At 37.1% G+C, this 26,502-nt stretch overlaps 2 protein-coding genes and 1 non-coding gene across 6 annotated transcripts in view; 2 read left to right on the top strand and 1 right to left on the bottom strand.

Annotated features, from left to right (window-relative positions):
* The window catches only part of NAP7 (non-intrinsic ABC protein 7), a 29,372-nt gene extending 16,784 nt beyond the window's left edge, over window positions 1-12,588 (top strand). The window contains exons 5-8 of one of the 4 annotated variants that reach the window (XR_016426397.1): window positions 348-524; window positions 836-924; window positions 12,135-12,297; window positions 12,386-12,588. Coding sequence is in view for 1 of the 4 variants with exons in the window: in XM_089982062.1 (XP_089838188.1) it covers window positions 348-524; window positions 836-922 (264 nt within the window). In the remaining 3 variants the exon portion in view is untranslated. Of the gene's footprint in view, window positions 1-347; window positions 525-835; window positions 925-1,071; window positions 1,108-11,728; window positions 11,868-12,134; window positions 12,298-12,385 lie in introns of those variants that run through there. The other 3 variants (XR_016426398.1, XM_089982062.1, XR_016426399.1) reach the window with 3 other exon arrangements.
* On the bottom strand, window positions 12,529-22,974 carry LOC149820825 (uncharacterized). Its single transcript, XM_089982061.1, has 4 exons — window positions 22,812-22,974; window positions 18,291-18,396; window positions 13,261-14,088; window positions 12,529-13,119 (listed from the first exon to the last, which is right to left on the bottom strand). The coding sequence occupies exons 1-4, from the start codon at window positions 22,856-22,858 to the stop codon at window positions 12,706-12,708; spliced, it is 1,395 nt and encodes a 464-aa protein (XP_089838187.1). The 5' UTR covers window positions 22,859-22,974; the 3' UTR covers window positions 12,529-12,705.
* A 1,995-nt stretch (window positions 22,975-24,969) lies between these two features.
* Window positions 24,970-25,041, top strand: TRNAM-CAU (transfer RNA methionine (anticodon CAU)). The gene has a single exon. It is a non-coding gene; the product is annotated as a tRNA-Met (tRNA).
* The last annotated feature ends 1,461 nt before the right edge of the window (window positions 25,042-26,502 follow it).

Genomic DNA, 26,502 nt, shown 5'->3' on the forward strand with positions numbered 1-26,502 from the left:
CTTAAAAGGCTGGCATGAGTTTGACTCAATCTTTCCATTGCATGGGAGCCTGATTGTCACAAAAAACCTTATGGAAGAGATTGAACTCTAGTCTCATATTTTAGAACACAAAAACCGGTCTTGGGCCTCAGTTATTTTTTAAAAAATGTGAACTTTTCATTTGATAATCAAAGCTAATATCTGTTTCTTTTTTCAAACCACAAAAAAATTATTATTACTATTATGACTGTTATTACAGCTCTACATGTCCATTTAGTTGGCATCATATGATTCCTTCGTTTGATAAATATGGTGCCAATTGTTTGTTCATGCATCAGTTAAACTATGTATTTCTGCTATATGATCAGGTATTGGAGGCAGATTTGGCTATCTTAGATGAGATCGATTCCGGGTTGGATGTTGATGCACTACAAGATGTAGCAAGAGCAGTTAATGGGCTCTCGACTCCTAAGAATTCCGTCTTGATGATCACTCACTATCAGCGACTTTTGGACTATATAAAGCCAAAATATGTCCATATAATGGTGAGAATCTCTGATTCCAAGACTTGTCAGCAGATTTTGAAACAACAAAGGTCAAACCTTTTTCAACATCTGACTATGGAGTTTTCTATTTGTCCAAGTGTAGTCACATACTTATCTTTGGTTTTGGTTGCTGCTGCCACGTCTATTGACTAGTTCTTTCAAGTCTGTGTTCCTGTTGTATGGAGCTGACATAATTACATCTTTAGTTTTTGTGCTGGCATTCTGAATATTATTGCATTGAATTAGTACCCCATTTGTTTTATCAGTGTAATTTCTTTTGTTTGGCTGATTTCCGTAATGTGGTTTGTTAGGAGGATGGGAGGATAGTGAGGACAGGTGATATTACACTAGCAACACAGCTAGAACAAGGGGGTTACAAAGGAATTTCTGCTGCTTAGAAGTATGCGAATAATTTTTTCTTGTTCTCCATTTTGCTTATCCTTTTGATAAATCATGAAAATGCTGCTCTTTTTGAAATATCCATGTTTTCTATTGTATTATTTGGTCAGGGACATAAATCTTAATTGAAGAATTTACATTGCAATGAAACATTCTTTTCCTGTCTAGCAAGAACATTTTAAGTGTATCCACATAGCTGTTCTTTATTTTTAGGATTGTTAGAAGCAATTTTGAATTTCTTGAGATGCAGTTTCTTTTCATTATTCAAAAATTAGTTTAGGTTTAATAAATTGGACAATCCTTGTTCACATGAAAGAACAAGTTAACCTCATGTATTATGGATGGAGGCTATGGATGAAAGCTGTGTGCTCAGTATGGCCAAACTGGTGAGGAGGTGAGTACGTATCTTCCTGGTCTGATGCAGATACATTTGCTGTACAAGAAATGGGAAGTCAGTCATTTTGCCCTGACTCCTGAACATAGCCTTGTATTGCAGCAATCTAAGTCAAATGTCGGCATTGGATCCCATGCATCAAAGAAGTGAAAAAGCTTTGATATTCTTCTCCATGGCCTTTGAGGACTATAAAAACTTGATTTCATAAGGACAACATGATTAACGACAGCTAGTTCGTTTGAAACAACTCAAATTCTGTATAAAAAATTGTCAATGGAAGACATCATACTTGATTGCTTGTAAGAAGATGGCCCAAGGGGTTTGGTGCAGTGGAAGAGGCCCTGGACCAGTGTTGTGAAAAGCGTTGAGGCGTAGCGAGGCGCTCCACCAAAAACCGAGGTGAGGTGTAAGCCTCGAGGCGTAAAGCATAAGCCTCAAATTTTTTTTTGAACACTTTAAAAAAATTATAAAAAAATATATAAAAATACAAATAAATAAAGAAATGCTTTATTGATGGAATAACAACCAATAAGAAATAAAAATCTCAAATAAGTACTAAAAAACCTCGCCTTGAGGCGAGGCGCGCTTTTTGCGCCTTGAGGCGCATTTTTAACAACATGGACAGCACACTTTGATACCATGATAACAATAAGAGAATGAAGAAGAAAAGGGAAGATGAAGAGTTGCAGTAATACCCCAGATCCTATTGTGTGATTAGGATATATATATATATATATATATATATATATATATATATATATATATATATATATATATATATATATATATATATATATATATATATATATATTGCTACAGTCATTTGTATGGGCCAACAACCTAGCAAATGGGGCAGAACCCCTTAGGCTTTTCACATCTAACACCATAAATGTGATGTACATGTTTTCTTTAGTGGGAACTGGCTTTTGGATCGCCGGAATCCGACCTGTATACAGGTTTTTCTGGTGATCCAAAAATCAACTGCTATGAAGGCAACAATTTTCCCGATTCATAAAAAAACATGTTTTTTCTTCGACAAAACATGATCCAAGAGTCAATTCCTACTAAATCGAGCATGCTGAACACAACTATGAGTTTAGATTGTGTCGAAACAACTCACATCGTGAGATTCAAACTAGATTGTAGGTACAATCAATTGTAGCAATTATAAACCCATATATACATCCTATATATACACACACATTACTTATTGACAAATGAGGGCTATGTCACATTGGTGCGGGTGCGGCGATGCGACACTTTAAAAAAACTTGGGTGTAGGGGTGCGGGAGGGTATATATATATATATATATATATATATATATATATATATATATATATATATATATATATATATATATATATATATATATATATATATATATATATATATATATATATATAAGCACTAACACCAATTTTTAACAACAATTTTTTAAAGTCCAGATTTGGACATTTATGACCCTGGGTGCGTTGACCGCACCCAGGGTCGGCTTGACCGCACCGGGTGCCGCTCCTGCACCTGAGTCGCGTCGTGTCGACGCGGGTGCGGCACCCTGCAGGCCGAATCCCTGTGACATAGAATGAGGGGCGATGGAAGCCAAAATTGTAATCTTGTAACTTTTTAAAATTGACATGGGAATAATTTTGGGTTAAATGTCATTTTTTTAATTGTTAAGAAAGCACTTTGTTTTGAGGAAAATATTACACCTGTCACGCACGTGGTATTTGAGTAAATTGTTTAAAATATAGACATTATTAGAAGATAATGAAAAAAATGTGTAAAGTGAGCTTAAGAGCATGGATGGTATTCTTTTAAAGCGTTTGAACTTTATTTGTAAAAAATTAACCCTTTGCCGTCACATCTCACTTAACACTTGGTGAGATGTCAAGATTTGTGTAGTTGAGTCTCTCTCTCTGTCTACGAAGTGTGGTACTCTCTCTCTCTCTATACACGAACTGAATTATGCTCTTTTCTGTCGCATTTGTAACAATCTTGTTGAAATACCTGTCTCTCTCTTTCTCTCTCTCTGTTTTTGAGTGACCACGATGGTGTTGGATGGTGTTCCTTTTGTTTGACGAGTAGGGACAGATCAGTTCTCCCTTCAATCTAATACAACACGGTATGGATGAAATACTTTTTGGGATTTGTTTTTTCTGGGTTAGATTTTGAATTATTTTTTCACAATATCTCTGTCACTCTGTTCCTGTCTCTTTCTCTCTGAGCGATTGCGATGGTGTTCCTTTTGTTCGACGAATTGTGACCAATCGGTTATCCCTTTAATCAAACACCACACGATATTGATGAAATACCTTTTTGAGGTTCTTTTTTTTAGGGAGATTTTGATTTTTTTTTCACAAGATCTCTTTCTCACTTTATTCCTCTGTGTCTCTCTTTCTGAGAGATCACAATAGTATTGGATGGTGTTCCTTTTGCTTGACGAGTTGGAACCAATATGTTTTGGAGAGATGGCGTACTCTCTCTCTCTCTCTTTCTCTGAATGATTGTTATGGTGTTCCTTTGCTCAAGGCTTTGGGGCACACCAATTGTTTTTTTTAGAGTTGGGACCGATCAGTTCTCCCTTTGATTGAACACAACATGGTATCATTGAAATACATTTTTGCAGTTCTTTGATTTTTTTGTGTTAATGGATTTTCTTTTTGCATGAATCAAGAATGGTTGACATTATAGAAAATTCAACTATTAACTACACCTAATCAATCTCATTCTTTTTGGAAAATGTAGCATTCATTATTTTGCACAACACAAGTATCAAGCATGGTTGGCACATTATTCTCCAGAGCACAGGAATCAACCATGGGTGGCACTCTTGAAATTTTGACTATTAACTACACTTAACTAAACTTATTGTTCTTGGAAAACTACACCCAAATATGACATTCTCTTTTTTGGAAAATGTATGCATTCACACACCAAAAAAAAAAAAAAATCAGAAAGAAAGTAAGAGCAACATGCCAACAAAAAAAACCCCACAAAAACAAAGTATGTGCTTCTCATCAATAAACCATATTGCAATTTTAACTAATGTTACCTACACCGAATTAGACAAATATTCATAAGCACAGAAAAATCACAAGAAAAAGTCAAAAAGAAACTAAGAACATGGATAATTAAAAACTCCATAATAGAAAAATGCGTGCTTCTCACCATTAAATCATATTATAATTTTAACTAATATTAAACTAATTAAACTAATATTCATCAAAAATATTAAACTAATATCCTTCAACAGAAAAGTAGATAGAATAACATCTCAAATAAAACTAATATTCACAAAGAAAAAAAATATTAGAAAAGGCAGAATGAGAACAGTACCAACGCAGAGAATCCTTGGACATGAGGAAAATAAAAAAACTCCACAAAGAAAAAAGAAAGTGCGACAAAGAGTCGCCAGACACCCAAACACCAAGTGATAGATTACTTGTGGTGAACCTAAAAAAAAGCTAAAAAAGGACAAAAAAAGATGAAAATCAACACAACTAATGAGTGGGAAAGAGAAAAAAAACCCATAAAAGCAAAAAGAAAAGGCATATCGCAAGCCATCTCTCCAGAAAACAATAACTGACAAGAAGAGAGTAAGAGCAACATATAATGAGTGAGAAACACAAAAAAAAAGCAGAAAGAACAAAATAGAATCACCATGCACATAGCCATTTCTCCAAAAAATAGCAACTGATCGTCTCAACTTGTCGAGCAAAAGGAACACCATTGCGATCGCTCAAAGATAAAGGAGAAAGAGTGAAAGAGATCTTGTGCAAAAAAAAAAAAACTAACAAAAAAAGTGAGAACTCCATAAAAGGTTTTTCATCCTTACCGTGCAAAAAAAGCAATACAAAAAAAATCAAAGAACTCCAAAAACGTATTTCATTCACACCGTGCTGTGTTCAATCAAAGGGAGAACTGGTCGGTTCCAACTCTCCAAAAAAAGCCACCGATGCACCTCGAAGCCTGGAGCAAAAGGAACACCACGATCACTCACTGAGAGAGAGAGAGAGAGTAAACCATCTCTCCAAAAAACAACAGATCGGTCCCAACTCATCGAACAAAAGGAACACCATCGCAATCTCTTTCAGAGAGAGAGAGAGAGAGAGAGAGAGAGAGAGAGAGGTGAACACTCAACCACACAAATTTTAACATCTCACTAAGTGTTAGGTGAGATGTGACAACAAAGGGTTAATTTTTTACCAATAAAGTTTAAAAGCTTTAAAAGAATACCATCCATGCTCTTCAGCTCACTTTACACATAGTTTTTTTTTCCTAATCTTTTCAATAATGTTCATATTTTTTAAGAAATTTCTCAAATACCACGTGTGTGACACGGGTAATCTTTTCCTCAACAATGTGCTTTCTGAATAATAATAAAAATGACATTTAACCCAAAACTATTCCCATGTCAATTTAAAAAGTTATAACTGGACTACCACCATTTTGGCTTCCACTGCCCCTCATCTGTCAATTAGTATAAAATTTAAGTTAGATTTACAATTACTCTCTTATACATGTATAATGACTGTTGTGGCACGAAACCTGGGATATGATCAAATTGAAAGCAAAAGTGGCTAAATGTGTAAACATAATTCATTTTGCCAAATACAATGAACAACATATTTGTAATTCACAACAACACCAAGAAATAAAATAAAACAGTCACAGATATAGGCAATATTTGGAAAATGTAGCGATAATATAGCTGTAAATTCATAAAACGATATTAAAGACAAATCATCCTGATATTTTGAAAATATCATAAATTTATATGTCATGATATTATCATGATAATATCATGATATTATGACTACCTTTTACTTTTTTTACTTTTCTATATCTTAACTACATTTTTCTTATTTCTTTTATATTTATACTTGTTTTTTTATTATATGTGTATTTTATTATCTAAACATGTTATTTTTCTTTCTTATTTCTACTATTTTTATATTTTTAGAATTTTTTAAGCACAAAGTTTTTTCTGAGATTTATCAACTAAACCTATATTATTGCGAGAATTTGCCTTGCCTAGACATAGCTGAGACCGATATTTGTGACTATGAAACAAAATGCATAATTTTATTAATGACAAATATATGCACAAAATTTACAATGTAACCTTACTATAAAGCACTCATGCACACATTCACATTTACACACATCCTCTCTCAACTATACAATTTGCATCATTTCCTGTCAGTAAAACAGGTGTGTTGAGATCAATTAAGCAAGTAGTTAACTGATGGTTATTGTGCGTTAACATGGAATTTACTCACACTACTGATGGATGACTTTGAAGGTACTAGGCCTTCATGTGTCGAGCATCAAGGCTGTACTTCCAGTAATGTTTTGGATCTTTATGATCTTGTTAGGACCTTCGGAGTGGTCTGGTGGTTGTAGCATTCCTTGGAGCAAGTAATTTGTTGGAAGATGTGCATGATGTCATTGCCTAAGCCCTGAAGACATTCCCATGACAAACACTGGTAAACATGGACACTCTATGGTTGACGGTGTTATAAGAATGCAATCAGGGATCAACTTTGGGGCCCATGATTAGGGTTGGGAAACAAGCCGAGTTGCTTGTGGTTTGGCTTGTAAAGAGCTTGTTTGAACTCATAAAATAGGTTTGGCAAACTGGACATGAACAATAAGTTTTCAACTTGGTTCAGTTTGTATAAGCTTGTTAAATAATAATAAATATATATTAAACATATTTTACATCATATAATAGTGTAAAACAAATATTTGAAGCATTTAGCTTGCAAGCAATAGGTTTAGAGACAAAATCTTACTGCTTTAAGCTCTAAGACAATGTACTTTTGTGTAATCTTATTACTTGAAGCTCTAAAACATTGTATCTTAATCCAAGCCAATTCAACCTTGAGCTCATTAGGAGCTCAAACTCAGCTCAGCTTACCACAAGAATGAGCCTGTCAAAGAGATAGAGTTCCAACCATGACAGCGAGAGAGCAAAGAAGAAGACGAGAAGAGAAACTTCATTAACTTTGAAATGAGAAAAATACAACCATATAAGGGCACATCCCCTCTACCCCACTATAGGACAAAAGCGGTTGGCTCTACACTACCTAAGAAAGTACAAAAATACCTTGAAAAGAATGCTATGTACATATAAATGCAAAAAGGGACAACACACAAGAATGGTAATGTATGTATGATACATAAGTCTCAACATTCTCCTTCAAACTTGAGTTGATGAAAAAATATGTGTAATCATCCCAAGTTTGAAAAGGAACAAACTAAAATATAAAGGAGCAAGACTCTCAGTGAACACATCTGCAATATGATCCTTAAAGCCCACATGTTCAAGTGAGATAACTCAATCTTTATAGGCCTCCTTGTAAAGTGACAATCTATCTCAATGTGTTTAGTTCTTTCATGAAACTTTGGATTCTTTGCAATATGAATGATACTATATTATCAAAATGTACAGAAGTCTGATCATCAACAAGAACTCCTCACTCTCTCAATAACCACCTTATCCAAACAATCTCAATTATGACCTGAGTCATAGCTTTGTATTCTGCTTCAGCTGTAGATAAGACAACTCTTTGTTGTTTCTTACTTTTTTAAGAGATTAAGGAGCTCCAAAGAAAAATAAAAAATTCAATAATAGAAAGACAATCCTGAGTAGAGCCCCCAAAATCAGCAGTATAGTAAGCTCTCAACTTTGTAGAAGAAGACGATGAAAAGAACATTTCATAGTACATGGTGTCCCTTACATATCTAATGATCTTGAGAACTGCAACAAGATGAACCGTTCTTGGGGAACTCATAAATTGGCTAACCACATGGACTGAATAAGTTATATAACTTATATTTGGTTTGGATATAGTCAAGTATATCAAACTCCCAACTAATTGCCTATATACTATTGAATCTTCTAATTCCACTCCATCTAAAGCTCTTAGTTTTAAATTTGCTTATATGGGAGAACTAACTTTGAATCATTTGCTGATCTCGCATTGACAACTAAATCAGTTGCATACTTATGTTGAGATTGATATAGTCCCTTATTCCCGTATGCAATATCTAAACCAAGGAAGTATTTTAGATTTCCTAGATCTTTCATTTCAAAAATACTAGTCACTTTTTTCTTGGTATTATTTACCTTCTAAAAATCATCTCCTGTAATAATTATATCATCAACATATATGAGTAATATGCATTTCCCTTGTATGGAGGATGACACAAGCAAGGCTAGGTCATGATAATTCTGCTCCAAACCAAGAAATTTAACAACAAAACTAAAAATTTTAAACCAGGCTCGAGGGCTCGAGGTGCCTGTTTGAGTCGGCCCTTTTTCAACTTGCAAACTCTGCCTTCAAGATCTGGGTACCCTTGTGGCAACTCCATATAAACCTGTTTATCTAGATTATCATTCAAGAAGACATTTTGTCTTGATCTTATAAACCACTTGCTCTCAACAATATTCTTTCCAGGTAGAAGCTTTACCAACTCTCTTGCATGCATCTTCTCTAGTGCATTCATCTCCTCAACCATTGCCTGTTGCCACTCCTCTTTCGAAGCTGCCTCTGAATAAGACCCATGCTCAATCATCTAATCGAACTATTGGTCTTCAACTTCGCAATGCCTCTTTGATATTCTCATCGATTGGCACTTTTGACTTATGCATATGACTTGCTTTTCTGCTTAGCTTGTTCTCACTCACTCACTGCCTAAGAATGAATCAATGCAAAAAATGCATAATGTTTAGGAGAGAAAGACTCATAAGACACAAAGCGAGAATGAGAAATAAATATTCTAGAACTTTGACATACCTGATGAGACGGAGGAGAGCACGAAGTGGAAAGTGACTCCAAGTTTGAGTTATTAGGTTCAGTTAAAGAAGGAATTGAATCAGGATTGGCCTCTATATTTTTTACTTCATCTGCCTCCACTTGATCTATGAATGGAATCTCAACAATATCTTCATCTCTTTTAAAATAGGTTTTTCCAAACCTATTGTCTCTCAAATGGACTTACTCCCCCTGAACCTCCATATGCTCATTCATTCTTTCTTTTTCATGAAATGACATTGAAAAGGACAAATCAGGTCACCTCCCATCTTATCCTCAATTTGATTAAAATAAGGTGTATCCTCGTGAAAGACAACATTTTTATATACCCAAACTTTTCTTCCAATCGGATCATACAACTTATAGCCTTTTTGACAATTTGAAAAATCAAGAAAACAACATTTAACAATTTTGAGAGATACTTTGTCTCTATATCTATCATGTAGAAGTACATACCCAAACACCTTCATCATTATATAATGTGGACCCATTCCATATAACTTCTGAAAAGGAGATGTACTCTTAAGAATACGATGACATATGGTTTATCTGATAGACAACCAATTGGACTGCATCAACCTAATAAGCTTTCTGCACACAACCTCCAAGGAGAAGAGATCTCGTTGTCTCCAAAATATGTATGTTCTTCATTTCAGCCACTTTGTTCTGCCTAGGAGTATAAGGACAATTTTTGATGGTTTATTCATTTTTCATGAAAGAACTTCTCAAACACAAAACTTATATATTCACCACTAGCGGCAGTTCAAAGAGTCCTAATCTTAGTTGAGAACTGAGTTTAATCATGACAAAACTTTTTAAAGACCTTAAAGAGTTCACTTATACTTATCATAAAATATACCCAAGTATGTCTTGTGCAGTCATCAATAAAGGTGAAAAAATATTACAAACTCCCCTTCGACAAGACTGGTGAGGGGTCTCACATATCTGAAAGAACAAGCTCGAAAGGAAACTCAACTTCCCTATCTCTAATCCCAAATGGCAAGGTGTGATCGTTGACCAACCTACAACTCTTACACTCTTGCATATGCCTTTGACACAACTAACTTCGTTCTACCTAAACTACCAACAAACACCAAATGTTGCAACTTAGAGCTAGAGATATGACCTAATCTCTAGTGCCACAAAACTGACTCATCCACAACTATAGCTCCCAAACTATCATTACGCCTTCTTTGTAAATTCATATCCAGCCAGTCTAGGTAATATAAGTCTCTCCTCCTATGGCCGACCTCAAGCTTTCTTCCTGACAGCTGATACTACACAACATAATCAACATGAGAGAAGGTAACAATATAATTAAACTTGGTAATTTGGCCAACAGAAATAAGATCCATTGCAAGAGAAGGGACATGACAAACTTGTGAAATATTCAATTTACTCTCAGGACAAGAATTGACAGTACTAGTCCTAACTTTGGATACCGCAATGGAGGAACCATCTACAGTGCAAAAGGTACTACTGCAAGTTTGACAATTGGTTAATATAGACTCATGAGCAGTCATGTGACATAATGTTTTTGTGTCTATCAATCATCCAAGAGGACTACCATAAATACCTGTAAAGAGAAGGGGCAACAGTGAGTGGTTGAGTTAAGAGCTGCAACTGAAGAATCTGCTGCTGCATATGCCATACCAACTCCAAAGTCCGTAGCTCACTCATACCAAAATGCTAAAAAAACCTCCCACAGACAAGTCAAACTACTGAATATTTTCACTACCGTCAATTTGTCCATTTTTCTCCTTAGGAATAGGATGCACTCTAATGGCCTGAGTCACAGAATCTCCACTCTTATTTTTCAATGCAAGGCATGATCATCACTTCATGTGCCCCATTTTTTTGCAATAGTGACATTTCATACCACTCATGTCACCTTTGTATATTCCTGTCATAGAAATCCTCTCATTGCTGAATCTACCATTTTGACAAACAGATGCATAAATCCCATCAACCTTCGTTGGGTCAAGTCGAATCAGTTATTCCTTCTCCATCACAACCACAACCCCTAATTACACCAAATTTCCTGCACAAAACCAACAATAACAACAAAATAGCCAAGAACAATGCAAGAGACAAATACAATGGTATGCTCAATATCAATCCCAATATGTGAAATTAATCCTGTCGAATTTCACGGGAATGGGTCGAGTAATATCTTTATTCTATAGACTCTCCAAAACCCCCAAGCTAACAAAGAAGATGAGAAGAGAAACTTCATTAACTTTGAAATAAGAAGCATACAACCATATAAGGGGACTTCCTCTCTACCCCACTACAGGACCAAAACTGTTGACACTACACTACATGAGAAAGTACAAAAATACTCCTAAAAAGAATGCTATGTACATATAAATACAAAAAGAGGCAGCAAAAAAGAATGGTAATATATGTATGATATATAAGTCTCAATAGAGCCAAGCTTGGACATTTCAAACTCATCTTGTTCAGCTATACCAGCTCTACCCATGATACTTTGTTTACTTGTATGTTTTCAAACATAATTGGATCTTCTCTCCTAGTAACACAAGTTGCAACTTGACAGATCTGTTTATTGCTGCTAACTATGTAGGTGAAGAACTTAAAAATACTTAGGCTTTTGGAGATTTTGAAGATTATCATGTGGCTAATTTCTAATCTCAAGGAGACATGATGGTGATGCTAAGTATCACACTGTCACTCTGGCAGCTAGTGCATATTGCTGAACCTCCTTCCTGGAATTCTGTATTTATATTGCAGAATTTTCTGAGTATGTTCAAGGGCATTTCTAGTTTGATACCATGAAAATATGCAAGAACATAATGGATGCAATGACTGACCACCCACTGGGATGGTTTTGCTCTTTGATATTCTTAAATCTGATACTTGTGTGAAGCATTGTAACATTTTCTATCTGCACACTTTTTTTGCTGATGTGTGAAAACATTCTCATGCCTCCTCACGGTGCTTGTTCTGTTACGGATGAAACTCTTTCACAGTGTTTGATACAGTTAAAAGATTACGTCATTGTGTGAGCATTGGGCAAGTTGTCCATCTCAACTTGGTGCCTCATAAGTGCCTTACATCGAACTTGGAACAGACAACTAGGGAGCCATCTGAGAAAGCGAATGCTGTCACGGCCGTGGAATGATTTCCAGCAAGGTACATCTTCCACGACCTCATAAATCCGTGGTAACATTACTTCTTGCTGAGTATCATTCATTTGACATTTCAACATGTTGAACTGTAGGGATGGAGATCTGGAAGTTTTCTATGATTTGCGCAATGTGGCATGAAGCATTTGTTGTTTTAAGAGTTGTCTGGGACAGGTTATTTCATATGTTTCTGAATAAGATAATTTTGTATCTTGGTGTTTGTTTGCTTAAATGCGTGGTCTCAAAACATGGTGAAATTTGATTCATATGCCAAAGAGATTACATCCATTGTGTATTACAGAAGTGGTTTAGAAATGTGTGCTGCATTTAAGAAAGGACTAAAATCCATGCATAAAGGCTCAAATTTCAGGATGGGATTTAAATGATAAAGAAAAGAAGACAAATAAGTAGGTGCTTATGAAAAGCTGAAGGGTTCCGGGAGTTGCTCAAATCGATGGTCAAAGATTGGGCTCTGATCGTTGAGGCTGTGCAACCATTCTGTGTTCTTCAAGTCTTCTTTTAGTAATAATGAATCATAACGAGTGCTGATGGAGATGTTTGTTTCTCTCATTTTCTCAGCTTCCTTCAGCTTCTCAGCCAACCGTTCAGCAATGAGATCAACAATATGGTGTCTCTCTTTGCTGTTCTCATGATCCGTAAACTTTCCAGCATGGCCATTCTCCAAAATCTTACCATTGCTGATTTTGCTGGGAACTTGGGTATCCGTCAGGCATGTTTGTCGGATCTTGGATGTGGTTGAACGGATACTTTGAGGGAAAATGGAACTGCCTGAAAGTGAACGGGTACTCCCTGTGCTATGCCTGATATCCTGTTTGCACATCAGTAAAACAATGAGGTAAGAACCTGAGTGTATGGCAATCAGTATTAACTGCCAATTGCTTTGGCAAAGAATTCAAGTTATATGTGATGCATGACAACAAAAAGTGTCTTAAGAAAATTGGTGAATTACCATATGCCTGAGAGCCATGTCCATTGATTTCTTTGAAATTGTCCTTCCAAACCCACCATTGTCAACGGTTGAGGATGGTGGTCTTGAGGTAGGTGTCTGCCTGCCGGTTTGATTGTTCTCGATATGGCCAGCATTCTGCCCATTTGCGAACACACACTCCTTGCCGGGATATTCTCTTCCTCTTGCAGGAGATGGCCGCCTCACTGTTCCCACTCCATTGCTAACAGTTTCGGTGCTGTGTGTGGAATATGAGCTGCCTGGCCGGCTTCGGGTAGCAGAGGATGGCCTTTCTGGTGCTGTAGTTCTCAGGTTTGGTGGCACTTCTGTGGGAAAGTCTGGGATAGCTAATGGTTGTCGGCTGTGTGGCCGAGGACTCGGAGACCTTGCATGGGATGCAACTGCTGGGCTACGGGTGGTTGTGGTTGGAGATTTTACAATAGGAGAGGATGCATGGACTGGAGTCTCTGTAAATGGACGTCGAGTAGGAGTTGAGGGACGGGAAGTGGTTCGGGTCACTGTTGGTACAGTAGGTTTTGCAGGGGCAGGTTTCGCTGCTGCTGGAATCTGCGGCCGAGAGGTAGGGGTGGAGGGTCTAGAGGAGAGGGCCGGTGGTTTGGATCTGGATGGAGTTGATGGTCTTGATTGGGACGGAACCGTTGGCCGGCGGGTTGGAGTTGACGGCCTGGAATTGATTGACATGGAACTAGTACTGAGGACTGACTTGGCCTGCGAACTGGGCAGGTGGGATGATGTTGTGGAAGGGCGTGAAGTGGATACGCTTCTTGTGGGTTTAACTGGAACGGTGGTGTCTGATTGGCTGGTTGGGATCTGAAAAAACAAGTATGGGAACAAAGAAAATCAGGTAATTGCATTAGCAAGAATTTCTTGGTTTAGCTTGATAAATGTTTGTCATTGAAGAAGACGAGTAGGATCAAGGGCTACAAAACAATGTTTTCTTGGTTGTTTACGTGCGCAATTGTCCAAAAATCATGTGATAAGTTGGGGTATTGGATTGTGCTTCAGAATTAATATCCCTACATACCCAACATTTCTGGATAAATTCTTCTCAAAAAAACATTTCTGGATAAATTAGTGCATGCACCCCACTTACCTCCTGACTGATTAAACGCACCAAAACTAAGTATAATGTTTGCTACCCTCGTGGGTTCCAAGCCCCTTAGTGAAAATCTTTATTTTTCTTTTGCACATCAGACTCTCCAAATGTGTGATCTACATGTTTGGCTTAGTAGAAACAGATGTTAGATTTTCTTAAGAGTTGAAAAATCAACATTCTGCAATCTACTAAATTGTCAGAGTCCGGATCGGCTGCAATCACATGGCATAATTTTTGTGCATTAAGCACCTGATCGCCCTCCATCAGGTCTTGGGCCCTACACTTGACAGCCCCCTGTGCCAAGATGGAGAGTGATCAGCTGCTTAATGCACACATTTTTGTGACATGTGATTGCACCCTATCCTTTCACAAATTGTCAACATTCAAAAAATCATATTTTACATTAAAAAAATATGATTTAAGGGTTGACTCTTATTTTGACCACATCCACGGTGGTCCAATTTGGTCAAAATGATTTCACCCTATATGAGTTTCAACTAAGGGTTTTGCAACCCGCGAAGGTAGCCAATATTTTCCCACAAAAAAAAAAAACTCTTAAGACTTGTTTTTGTTAGAAACTAGGCCTGTAGGTTCTCTGGGTTTGATGCGGTTACTGCTTGGGAGATGAAACCTGCATCTCGGCCAGGTTGATGTTCAGCTTGTTTATTGCTTTCAGATGAGAAATTGTTGCCTATTCCAGGAATAAACCAAGGTTTGATAAGTGAATGTCCTCAAGCCACAAATTTCTAGAATCGAAAGAGTGCTTGAGAGAGAGAGAGAGAGAGAGTAATCTTTGTGAGTAGATGGAGACAGCCATTTTGATTCCCCAATCTAGAGGTCATTTGCACATAGGTGACGTCGTTGACTTTGATATCTCACCGATCTAGATGTGACTGCACATGTGCAGCAGTTCAAGCTCCGCAAATACCGGGATATATATAACTATTGACTCATGCTTAATATATTGCATTTATTATTTTCATATGTTGAAATTGATTCAAATATGATGTTTAATACCAATTTTAAACTGCTGTTATTTTCATGAATTGAGCTGTTGATTTTCACCTTCTAAAAATTGGAATCTTATGATGTATTAAACATGATAAAACATTACTAAACACATATGTGCCCTTAGATTTACCATTTGATTGCAAGATCTATGCAAACAAGAATGTGTACCACGCTACAAAACCATCACACACACACACATTTATATAATGCGTTTGCTATGGTCCATTATCATTAGGACCGTGCAGAAAATATAGTTACATGTGCTTATTGGGTAACCTGAATATCTAAATGTGGTTGCTTATTTAATGAAAACATGCTTTAAATTAAATTAATTTAACAAAAAATTTAATATTTTATCATCAAGTTTTAGTACAATACGAATGGTTGATAAAAAAAATGCCTAATGTTCTAACTGCCAAAACCCCATTTGCAACTATGATTTTTTGTGAAGTCCTAAAGAACACATTGCTCTCTCTCTCTCTCTCTCTCAGAATGAAAACCTACCAAACTTACCTACTAAGAAACATTTATCATATTTTCAGTGTTTTTTCAAAATTCTGACCTTACAGATGTGTTCAATATGATTGATTTACTAGAAATTTGACACTTGGATTATTCATTTTAAATGAAAAAAATGGTATTTGGAGCCTCAAAAAATTATAAAAATTGTAGGTAGTTGATTTTTGAAACCTTATAAAAACCTATCCATGCATCCGAATCAAACTCTCCAAGAACTGATTTCTATAAAAATAAGCACACAGATCTCACACACACACACATATATATATATATATATAGTGGTTCAGTACTATGATATCATTCGGTAGTACATACTCTTGCATAGATTTAGCCATCAAATGCTAAATCTAGCCGTACACAGGTGTTTACCATGATTTATTTATTATATAAAAAGGTTTTATCATGTTTATTACACTATAAGATTCTATTTTGGAGATGGTGAAGATCAACATCTCACATTCATGAAAATAAGGGTTTAAAAAATGTTATAAAACATCATATCAGAGTCAACTTTATCACATGAAAACAATAAATAAAATACAATAAACACTATCCAACTGTCAGATTTTAGTTTTAGAACATAGATCTATGTAAATCAAGTGTGTACCAGAACTCTCTCTCTCCCAACCCCCCCCCCCCCACCCCCCCCACCCACACATATATATATATATATATAGAGAGAGAGAGAGAGAGAGAAAGAGAGATAGCTCCTAACCACTTTTCTAGCTAACCATCGTACTAATGGGGTTTTCCATGTTTTCCTTAAATCTGACCGTTAAGATGTATTTTAAATGCTTGATTTTATAGGAATCGACTCTTGGATCATCCGATTTTGATACATAGGCAGGTTTTTATAAGGTTTAAAAAATTGATGATCTAATATTTTTTTAAATATTCAGAGTGTTGTTTTGCTAGTAAATAGAATACATCTGTACAATCAGATTTAAATAATACATGAGAAAACTTTTTAAAAGCTTGGTTAACACATGATTAGCTAGAAAAGTGGTTAGCAACAACCACTTTTTTATTACAGATGTGATCTACACGTTTGGAAAGTGGGAACCAACTTTTGAATAGTCTAATTATGACATGTAAACATGATTTAAATGGGCAATATTTTCTCTTATCATAAAATTGTGTTTTTTTATCGATAAAACATGATCCAAAAGCTGGTTCTTAACATTTGGATCATGTTGAATTCATCCATGAAGTCCGATTGGGTCAACATGACCCGCGCATATGATTCCTAGCTCAATAACATCACATGCAAACACGATAATGTTACCCAAAAAGTCAAAGTTCCAGTAAGTATACCCTTTTTTATCTTTTCACAGAACTTGGAAGCTCAGTGCAAGTGCAAACTAATTTTGAAGAAACGAAGAGTAAGAGACAGAAGCTATCACATAACAGGGTGCTAGTGTAGCTTGGACGATTCTCTCTCTCTCTCTCTCTCTCTCTCTCTATATATATATATATATATATATATATATAGAGAGAGAGAGAGAGAGAGAGAGAGAGAGAGAGATGCTCTCGTGCTACCTATTTTCTCGTTCTGCCCTGTTGGGCTCCTTTAAAATCGTAGGCTTTTCTTTTTTGTATTTTTTTCCACATCTAACAACATAGATGTGATCTATAAGTTTTGTTTAGCGTAAACCGGCTTTTGCATCATGAGAATATGCCCTGTATACAGGGTTTTTTGGTGTTCCAAAATCAATGGCTATGAAGGCATCAAATTTTCCAACTCATAAAAATACATTTTTTTGGTGAAAAAACACATCTATTCCCACTAAATTGAGCATGATAAACACATCTAACGGTTCAGATCTATCATAAAATACTTTAAACTATGGGGCCTGGGTAGAATGATAAAAGGGGCCCTAATATGTTCAGTATATATATATATATATATATATATATATATATATATATATATATATATATATATATATATATATATATATATATATATATATATATATATATATATATATATTATGCGCCTTATCACCATGTAAACCACATCCCAAACGTGTGGTGGGACACTTCCAATGAACAGACATGCCCCAAAAGTTTGAAGATTGAAAGGTACATCATGGGCTCAATAAATCCACATGGGCACCATGCTTCTGCTGTCATGCATCAAGAAAGATACACATGTCACATGAATGCCGTGTTTATGTGTAGTGGATGAGTCCATGATGTGGATTTACATCAATAGACTTTAATTTGCTGGTGTAGGTGCATCACTTTTGGTGTGGGGACATGCATCTTTCATGAAATCATAGGTGTGTCCAAAGTCTAGGACAGGTGGTTTTCAAGGTGGTTGGGTAAAGTTGGCGAGCTCATTTTTATCATCATGCAAGAAGGTGTGGTTGCAGAATTTTACCCTTGAAGATTTCATCGCAGAGATTGATCTAGTGGCTGGTTTACGCGTTGGGGCCAATGTGGATGGCTGGCTCTCACCTAACGGAGTGCCTGGAGGTGTGAGGAGCCTGTTCACATTAGAACTAAAATTGATCAGAGTTGGCTTAGTAGAATGAAGTGGAGACCATGCCAACTGCAAGCTACATGGGTCCTCTCTCTCTCTCTCTCTATATATATATATATATATATATATATATATATATATTGAGAAATGTAACAATGACACCAAGTTTTGGGTGCAGTATTACAAATGACCTTGGCAACATATAGAGGTGGCAATCGTGTCGGGTTGGCGGGTCAGCATACCTCAACCCGAACCCCACCCGTTTATTAAACGGGTTGACTGTGGCAAACACGAACCCGACCCATTTAATAAACGGGTAACCCGACACGACCCGCCAACCCATTTAATAAATGGGTTGGGTCGGGTAAACGGGTTCTCAGGTTCTCGGGTCGACGAGTTAGCGGGTCGGGTTTGTGGGTCAACGGGTTGGCGGGTCGGGTTGGCGGGTTGACGGGTCGGGTTGGCGGGTCGGTGGGTTGGCAGACGGGTTGGCAGGTTGACCCACCCGCCTAACCCGTTTATTAAACGGGTCAGCCAGGTTGGCGGGTTGGCATACCCCCAACCCGAACCCGACCTGTTTAATAAACGGGTTACGCGGGTCGACCCGTTTATTAAACGGGTTGGCTTAAGCCCAACCCGAACCCGCCTAAGAGGCAGGTTGGCAGGTCGTGTCAGGTTTTGCCACCCCTAGCAACACATGCAATGTGACCAAGTTTATTAAGGGCATGTTTGGAATCTCGGCGCTGGGATGGGTGTATATGCATTTCGTGGTCCTGAAGTAAAATCTTGGTCAAAGTACCTTGGTGGTCATGTTTGGAATCTCGGCGTTGGGATGGACGTTTATGTATTTGGGATGGAAAGTGAGGTCCTTTCTTCTTTGTATTTATACTAAGAGCATGTTTGAAATCTGCAGCTGGGATAGGTGTTTAGGAGTTTATGCATTTGAAGAAGTGGCAGCTGCCAAATCCATGATTTATTGTAAAAACAAAGGAGAAAGAGCCTCACTTCCCATCCCAAATGCATAAACGCCCATCGTAGCATCGAGATTCCAAACAGCACCACCAAGGTAGTTTGACCAAGATTTTACCTCAGGACAGCCAAATGCATAAACGCCCATCCCAGCACTGAGATTCCGAACAGGCCCTAAAATCCAGGATTTGGCCGCTGCCACTTCTTCAAATGCATAAACTCCATAAACGCCCATATTCCAAACAAGCCCTAAAATCCAGGATTTGGCAGCTGCCAGCTATAGATTCCAAACAGGCCCTAAATGACAATTCTTTCACTAGAGGGGATCTAGGGATCTCTTAACTGATAAGTTATGTGCCGTCAACCAATGACATGACAGCATTCCTTGGCCCCACACAAAATGCTGTCATGTGATTGGCTGAGGCACGTAAACGATCAGTTAAGAAATCCTTGGATCCCAAGTTACATTTTTACCGATACAAATATTGAAATTCGTAAACAAGGTAAAAAATAAATTCTGCACAAAGCAACTTATGGTCAACAAAATAAGAAAGTCAAAAATACCTTGACACCAAATCAACCGAAGGAAGAACTACATTAAAATCTAATTCTGAAGATTCAACAAAATTGAAGTTGCTATATTAAAAATATTTGGTCGATATGAAAACAGGAGATGATCATACCTTGTCGAGATGTGGTTGAAAATGATAGTTTTGTTAAAAGTTTCACCATGATAGAAATCTTACATGAGGGGGCTATGCCCAAATTTAACTAACCAAAAGAAGAGTCAATTGGGGAAAATAAAAGGAAATACCAAGACAAGGATAGAGAGAGCTAGACCTACGGTGACCCCTATACTTGGGACCAGGGATCTCTTAGCTGATCTCTTATGTGCCCCAGAAAATCACGACAGTATTTTGATCGAGGCCTGCATTCTGTTGCTGTGGGGCCCATGGAATGCTGTTATTAGGGGTGGCAAAACCTGACACTACCTGCCAACCGGCCTCTTAGGCGGGATCGGGTTGGGCTTAAGCCAACCCGTTTAATAAACGGGTCGACCCACGTAACCCGTTTATTAAACAGGTCGGGTTCGGGTTGGGGGTATGCCAACCCGCCAACCCGTCTGCCAACCCACCGACCCGCCAACCCGTTGGCTCGACCCGCCAACCTGTCGGGTCGACCCCCCAACCCGCCAACCCAACACGATTGCCACCCCTAGCTGTTATGTGATTGGTTGCGGGCACATAAGGAATCAGTTAAAAGTAATCCGCAGATACCAGTTATACAACTATACCATTGGGTTTTGAACCTGCAACATCCCAACACAAGGTGACGTGCACTTGGGGATTCATTAGAAAGGATATGACCACCAGGAAAAAAGAAAGAGAAAAAAACAAAAGTTGATGCATCACTGACCATGGCTATTAGATTATGCCAACACAACCAATTTCTTTTAATCCTGAAATTGTACTTATGGTCTCTATTCTGACAGCATAAAACTCCGTGGGCTTACCCTTGCCCCCAGGGAGTCATCGAGATTAGTCTTGCACAAGAGGTGATGCCCATGGGATTTGAACCTAGACCACCTGCCTAGCGGCCTAAATCCCATCCCCACCCTTTGGGACCATATAAAACTGGTTGCAGTTCACAAAATAATATGTATATTATTCATAAACAAGTTGCATTCAGTAGGTAAACAAGAAAAGTAGGAGCCTATATGGCCCCTTTTTCCAACCAGTCTTAATACCTTGGACACTTAAGTACTAGAATCAATATTACAAATCTTGTTCTCGGAATTTTCTAAATGAGAATAAATCTTGTGAAAAAATTAAAAAATTGCATTTGTAAAAAATCTTTGTAAAATATCAGCATATATAGTGCCTTAGTAATACGGAAAATAAAATAAAATATACAGTTTAAAAAAGTGTTAGTGTGAGGATAAAATCATGATATTTAAATACAGGCAATATTCTAAAAATATCACGTTCTATGCTAATATGTCGGCTCCCCAAAATGCCGATTGGGGTATAGCCAATATATTGCTGAAATTTGTGATACAGGTACAAACGAAGAAAAAAGCTCATATTTATTTGGGTACAGTTAATTCTGGATCCAAATCCAGGAAAAGGCATGCCAGAGACAGGCTTGGATCTGATAAATTTAACATGTAAAAGTATACCAGGGAAAACGGCTTCCCTGCTTCTGGTTGGATCTGGTAATGTAAAACCCATGGTTCTCATCATGTGGGTTTGTGTTAGACTTCAAACTAGAATAAGTTCAAGACACCAGAAGTTGGAAGTTGGATCCAACCCTGGATCCAGATTCACAGTTTTCCTGTATAATTATGGCATTGTTCCTATATCACCCAAATAAGCCACTGTCAGTTAAAGAAACGCATGGACCTATCTGGATTTGACCTGTTTACAGCCCTGCATACAATTGGCATGGGCTTAATTGGAAGGCAGCTTTTCTAAAATATTCAAAAAGCTGGAACCATGTTTACCTCATTGGATGGATCTGCATTCTTTTCTGATTGGCATAGAAGAGCTTAATTATTTATAGAAAAGACTTAGCAGATGTCACTAAAGTAGACTTCATATTCTGAATCAGTTACTAACATGGCTTCCACACCAGGGTGGTCAATGGGTTGGGTTGACTGGATCTAGAGCTCCCTAAAGAAATCAATAGGGGCATTTCTCAGTTAGTCCACTTATAATCAGACCATTTTGGACACACTCTTCTGCAGAAGAAAAAAGAAAGTGGCTGGCTGGCTGTTGGAATAGGTATGTCCCTTGGCAGTGTCCACTGGATATGGAACTGGGGGAGTCAGAACTGTTTATAACCTTTGCATATGATTTTGAATATTTTTCTGACAGCAGCATGTTCCTAGATGCTGCCTCAACATCAAGGTTATGATTGCCATTGCAAATTGTGGTTGTGATATATTTATTTCTCAAAGTGACAAATCTATCCCCATTCAACAAAATTGGTGCTACACTCAAAGTTTACATGTTGGTTAAGCTAAATAATCCTAGAAATGATCATATATCATTTTGTTTATTACCAAAAATACAAATCATAACAAATAACAAATTTGAACAAACCCTCAGTGAAACTGGATTTTTTTGGTTAACATGTTTGTGATCTAGGAATCCCTTGAAGAGCAACCCAACATAATATTTTGTCAATTATGAAAATCAAAAGAGCTCAACCCAAATGCTGAATTCTTCAACATAAATAATCCACCATATTTTTTTCAATGTTCTGTTTCTATTTGAGAATCAAAAGCAGAGCTGAAATTGTTGAAACTCAGATCTAAATTGCATACCAATTGAATCGCCACAACCAGAATTGTGAGATTGAACAACGGTAATCGTTTAATTGTACACCAACTATAATCATAGAAAGAAACAATTCTTGGAGCAAAAATGAATGGAACATCAAACTTACCAATCATAATCATGCTTCCCCCCATCTGATGTCAATAGATCATCCATCCCTGTGGATCCACCCTTGGCTTTGGCCACCGGCCCTCCGATTGAAACTCTCCCCAATCTTGTGGAAACTATGAAAAAGATCCCCAGAAAATCAGTGCCACAACAAACCCAATTAAAGGCCAAGGACCAACGAGCAACATCACGACATAACAACCACCTTCTGGAAAAAGAAAAAAGTGTATGCAAGTTGGTTGGTAAAATCCAATGGCTATGAATGCGTCCTGACAAGTTGGTGAGTAGAGTACCATATGATGAGATAAACATCCACCTCAGATCTACTCACAAAAACCAAACTTTTTAACAACCTCCCACTAAGTACAACCAGGAAAAAGAGATTGCAGAAACACCCACATGCAGGAGATCAATCAATCTCAGGTAAGAAACCAATCACACTAACCATAAAAAGGAAGGAAAAGAGAAGGAAGAAGACTCACTTGCTGAATGCTGCAACTCGTTCAATGAAGTTGTTAAGAGATTACGCCTATGGTCAGACAATCCATGACTCTCATCCCTGAAACCGGTGAGACTCTGACCTCTCCTGTGCTGAAACATATTGTGAGATTGCCAACAACCAACACCAACTAAGAAGAGACTTATGACAACAGTGGTTCAATATACAAACAAGCCACAAATGAATTTGGTTCCAACTCTGGGAAAATATGAGATCAGAAAGGGACTAAAATATTCAAAAAATGTCATAGATCTAGAGACGAACTATGAGAGAGAGAGAGAGAGACCGTTTCTGGGGTGTAGCTGTTACAGAAGTAGATAAACGGCTTGGATTATACTGTCTCTGGCGCGCCATGTGCCTTGCTGAACTATTAAAATATGAAAGCTTTCGCTGTAATAAAAAAGAAAAAAATGACAGTTTTTTTATGTTGTTGATAGAAATGTGGGGTGAAAAAGGAAAAAGGAAAACAGTGGAAATTATGTTAGTGGGGGAGATGGATGGAGACCTGTACCTGGCTTTATCCCTTTGTTGAATGAAGGGTCCTACATGCAGACATGCTCTCAATTTTGGACCAAGACATGGGTGTATCGTTTTCTTGAAGATTTTTCCTTTTCCTTTCTTTTTTTCTTATGTAATAATTTCACCCCTGGATTGATCTTGAATCTTCTTTTCTTCTTCTCTGTTGTGTCAGTGCCCTATCTGTCTGAAGAAAATTCACAGAGGTAAATTGGTGAGGATACAAATGGAAGAACTACCTGCACTTTTAATGAAAAAAGGAAAACAAAGATGTGGGTGTCTGATAAAACTGCAGTATGGGTGAATTTGTTGAAGATTTTACCTGAAGAAAGATAGAATTTCTGTTTTTTATCTTTTAACTCATGAAAAAAAGATGTGGGTCTTTTGAGAAAAAAACAGGTCTGGTGAAAATGGAGAGGATTTACATGATGAGATGTTCTGTTTTATTCATTTTAGTAATAGAAAAAAAAAGAAAAAACAGATGGGTGACTGTAGAAATGCTGAGATGGGCTGGTCACAAGAATTCACAACTAACCTAACAAAAATCCTACAAAAAGAGGTGATAGTTTAAGGGATGACCTTCATGACCAGCTTTTTCCAATGACCATGTTGTCCCTTTCATGGTGATGACAGTAAACATGTCATTGTGGACCTATGTTCCTATTGGACAGATCAAGTTTAAAGTCTTTCTATGTTTCAAATATCGTTTTCATGAAGGCCGAGAGCCAATGTCGTCAATTTTTAAAGAGAGCCAGTTGTATCCTTATACCCATTTTACCAAACTGCTTGGGGGAGAATACAGTAGTAAATTACTAAATTTAGCCATATATTACAAGGAGCATGATTGTGAAGTAGCAGTCCTATAATTGGGAGGTTAGGTGAGATTTTGAGATGATATATGATATGAACAACAAAATTTGCAACGAAGGGTGTGTGAAAGGTACGTATTGAAGGCAACACTCTTGTCTGATTCAACAAGGCGATTCTTCTCGCCCCATACCAAGGGATAGAGTTCTAGTTAGAAAATAACCTTATGATAACTTCAAGAGTTGGCCAGTAAAGACGCTCTATATCACCTTTGGTTTTTTGTTGTGATAAAAAAATTTTAAAGTATAATAAAATTATGTGCAATATGTATCAACAAATCAGAGTGGCGCAGCGGAAGCGTGGTGGGCCCATAACCCACAGGTCCCAGGATCGAAACCTGGCTCTGATAGATGAGAAAAGATTCTTTTTCTTTCCATTTTAATTTCTATAAATATTTTCTTTTTTAATGCTTTTAAATCTTCCACCTAGATGACCATCTCTCTCGTGTGGGAGTTTGGTTTTGCATTGGATTTAGACTGAGAATGCATATGTATTTTTCTTGTTTTGTTTTAATGGAAAAATTAGGAAGTTATTGCAATTCTCCACAATAATAGGCCTACTAAAAGCACAAAAAAATAGAAAGGTTAGTTTGAGTTCTGTGATGGAATGTGTCTCATGAATTTAATTGATATTTCCCGTTGCTGTAATTATTGTAGACCAATCAGGTTGGGTCTTCAAAGAAATGCTAGCAGTATCGGTGTGTATCGAGTCGATACACATTGTATCGGCAGATTTTTGATACACTGCAGGACTGAATCAGCTATATTTTAATAAATGTAAAAGAATACCAAAAAATAAATTTTAATAGTTTTAACACGTGTATTGATACATAATACTTTATTATTATTTTTTGGTCAATGAGCAGGGTTTGGCCCATACCCGACCTGTACCAAACTATATAGGGTCAAGGTTTGGTGATGAATAAGAAGGCCCGATTAGAGTCTGGGTTAGATTAATATATGGAGACAGGTTTGTGAAATTTCATACCAAACCCTGGCCCGACTCGAGTTCTATTAAGATTCACAAATTTTCAATGTAAACATGATATAAAAAATATTATTTTACCGGTATGTTTTGGGTTTAGTTCATGTAATCCTTATAGAATCCAGGTATGGTTTCTCTTATGGTGGGTCTGATTAGACTCGAGCTCAGAACCGTACCATCATCTTAAATCAGATTTGGGTCTGGTTTTACCCGAATTAAAACCAAACCCAACCTATTGTCATCACTAATTGAAATTGACATGGATACTTTGCCGCTGGTACAAACAAAGTATCAGCCTTTTGGATAGAATATCTAAGGTTACAAAATTAATTTTAAAAGAGCTTTCCTATAAACCTTAGACAGGGGGCAAAATTACATTAGCTACCTCAGATTTCAAACAATTACAATAAACCGTAGCCTTTTTAAAAGTGACTGCCTGAGTTACTTTTTTTTTTATTCACCCAACTCTAGATGACTTTTGAAAATGACAAATTTAACCATTTTTTTCTTTAAATCACTGAATGTCACTTTTTTTGTAAAACTCTACTTTTTCAGCTAGGATAAATAAGTAACTTCAAAGAGAAAAACCAACTCAGGCAATATATAACAATTTGCATATATCTTAAATATTGAAAACCTGAGGCAGCTAATTGAAAATTTTTCATTCGTTGGGCATTTATTTGTAAATTACACAAAAAAACAAAAAAAAAGTTATTAGAGGTGTCGTGGCATCCAAAACCCTGTACTGTTTTTTAAAGGAATGCAGAGATGGATTGATTTTTGCAGGAATTGTGTCTTAAATCATCCAATTACAACATATGGCCAG

The sequence above is a fragment of the Nuphar pumila genome, chromosome 12, assembly GCF_984573655.1.
Source record: "Nuphar pumila chromosome 12, dmNupPumi1.hap1.1, whole genome shotgun sequence".
NCBI lineage: Eukaryota > Viridiplantae > Streptophyta > Magnoliopsida > Nymphaeales > Nymphaeaceae > Nuphar > Nuphar pumila.

Bases quoted from the DNA above. Each gene is read 5' to 3' on its own strand.
- LOC149820825 (XM_089982061.1), bottom strand. From the start codon at position 22,858: ATGGATGATCTATTGACATCAGATGGGGGGAAGCATGATTATGATTG. The intron at 18,397-22,811 runs GTAAGTTTGATG...TAATGTGAACAG, and splicing joins GGGAAGCATGATTATGATTG to GCTCCTCACACCTCCAGGCA. The intron at 14,089-18,290 runs GTAAAATTCTGC...TTGTTTTTTCAG, and splicing joins CTGCGATGAAATCTTCAAGG to ATCCCAACCAGCCAATCAGA.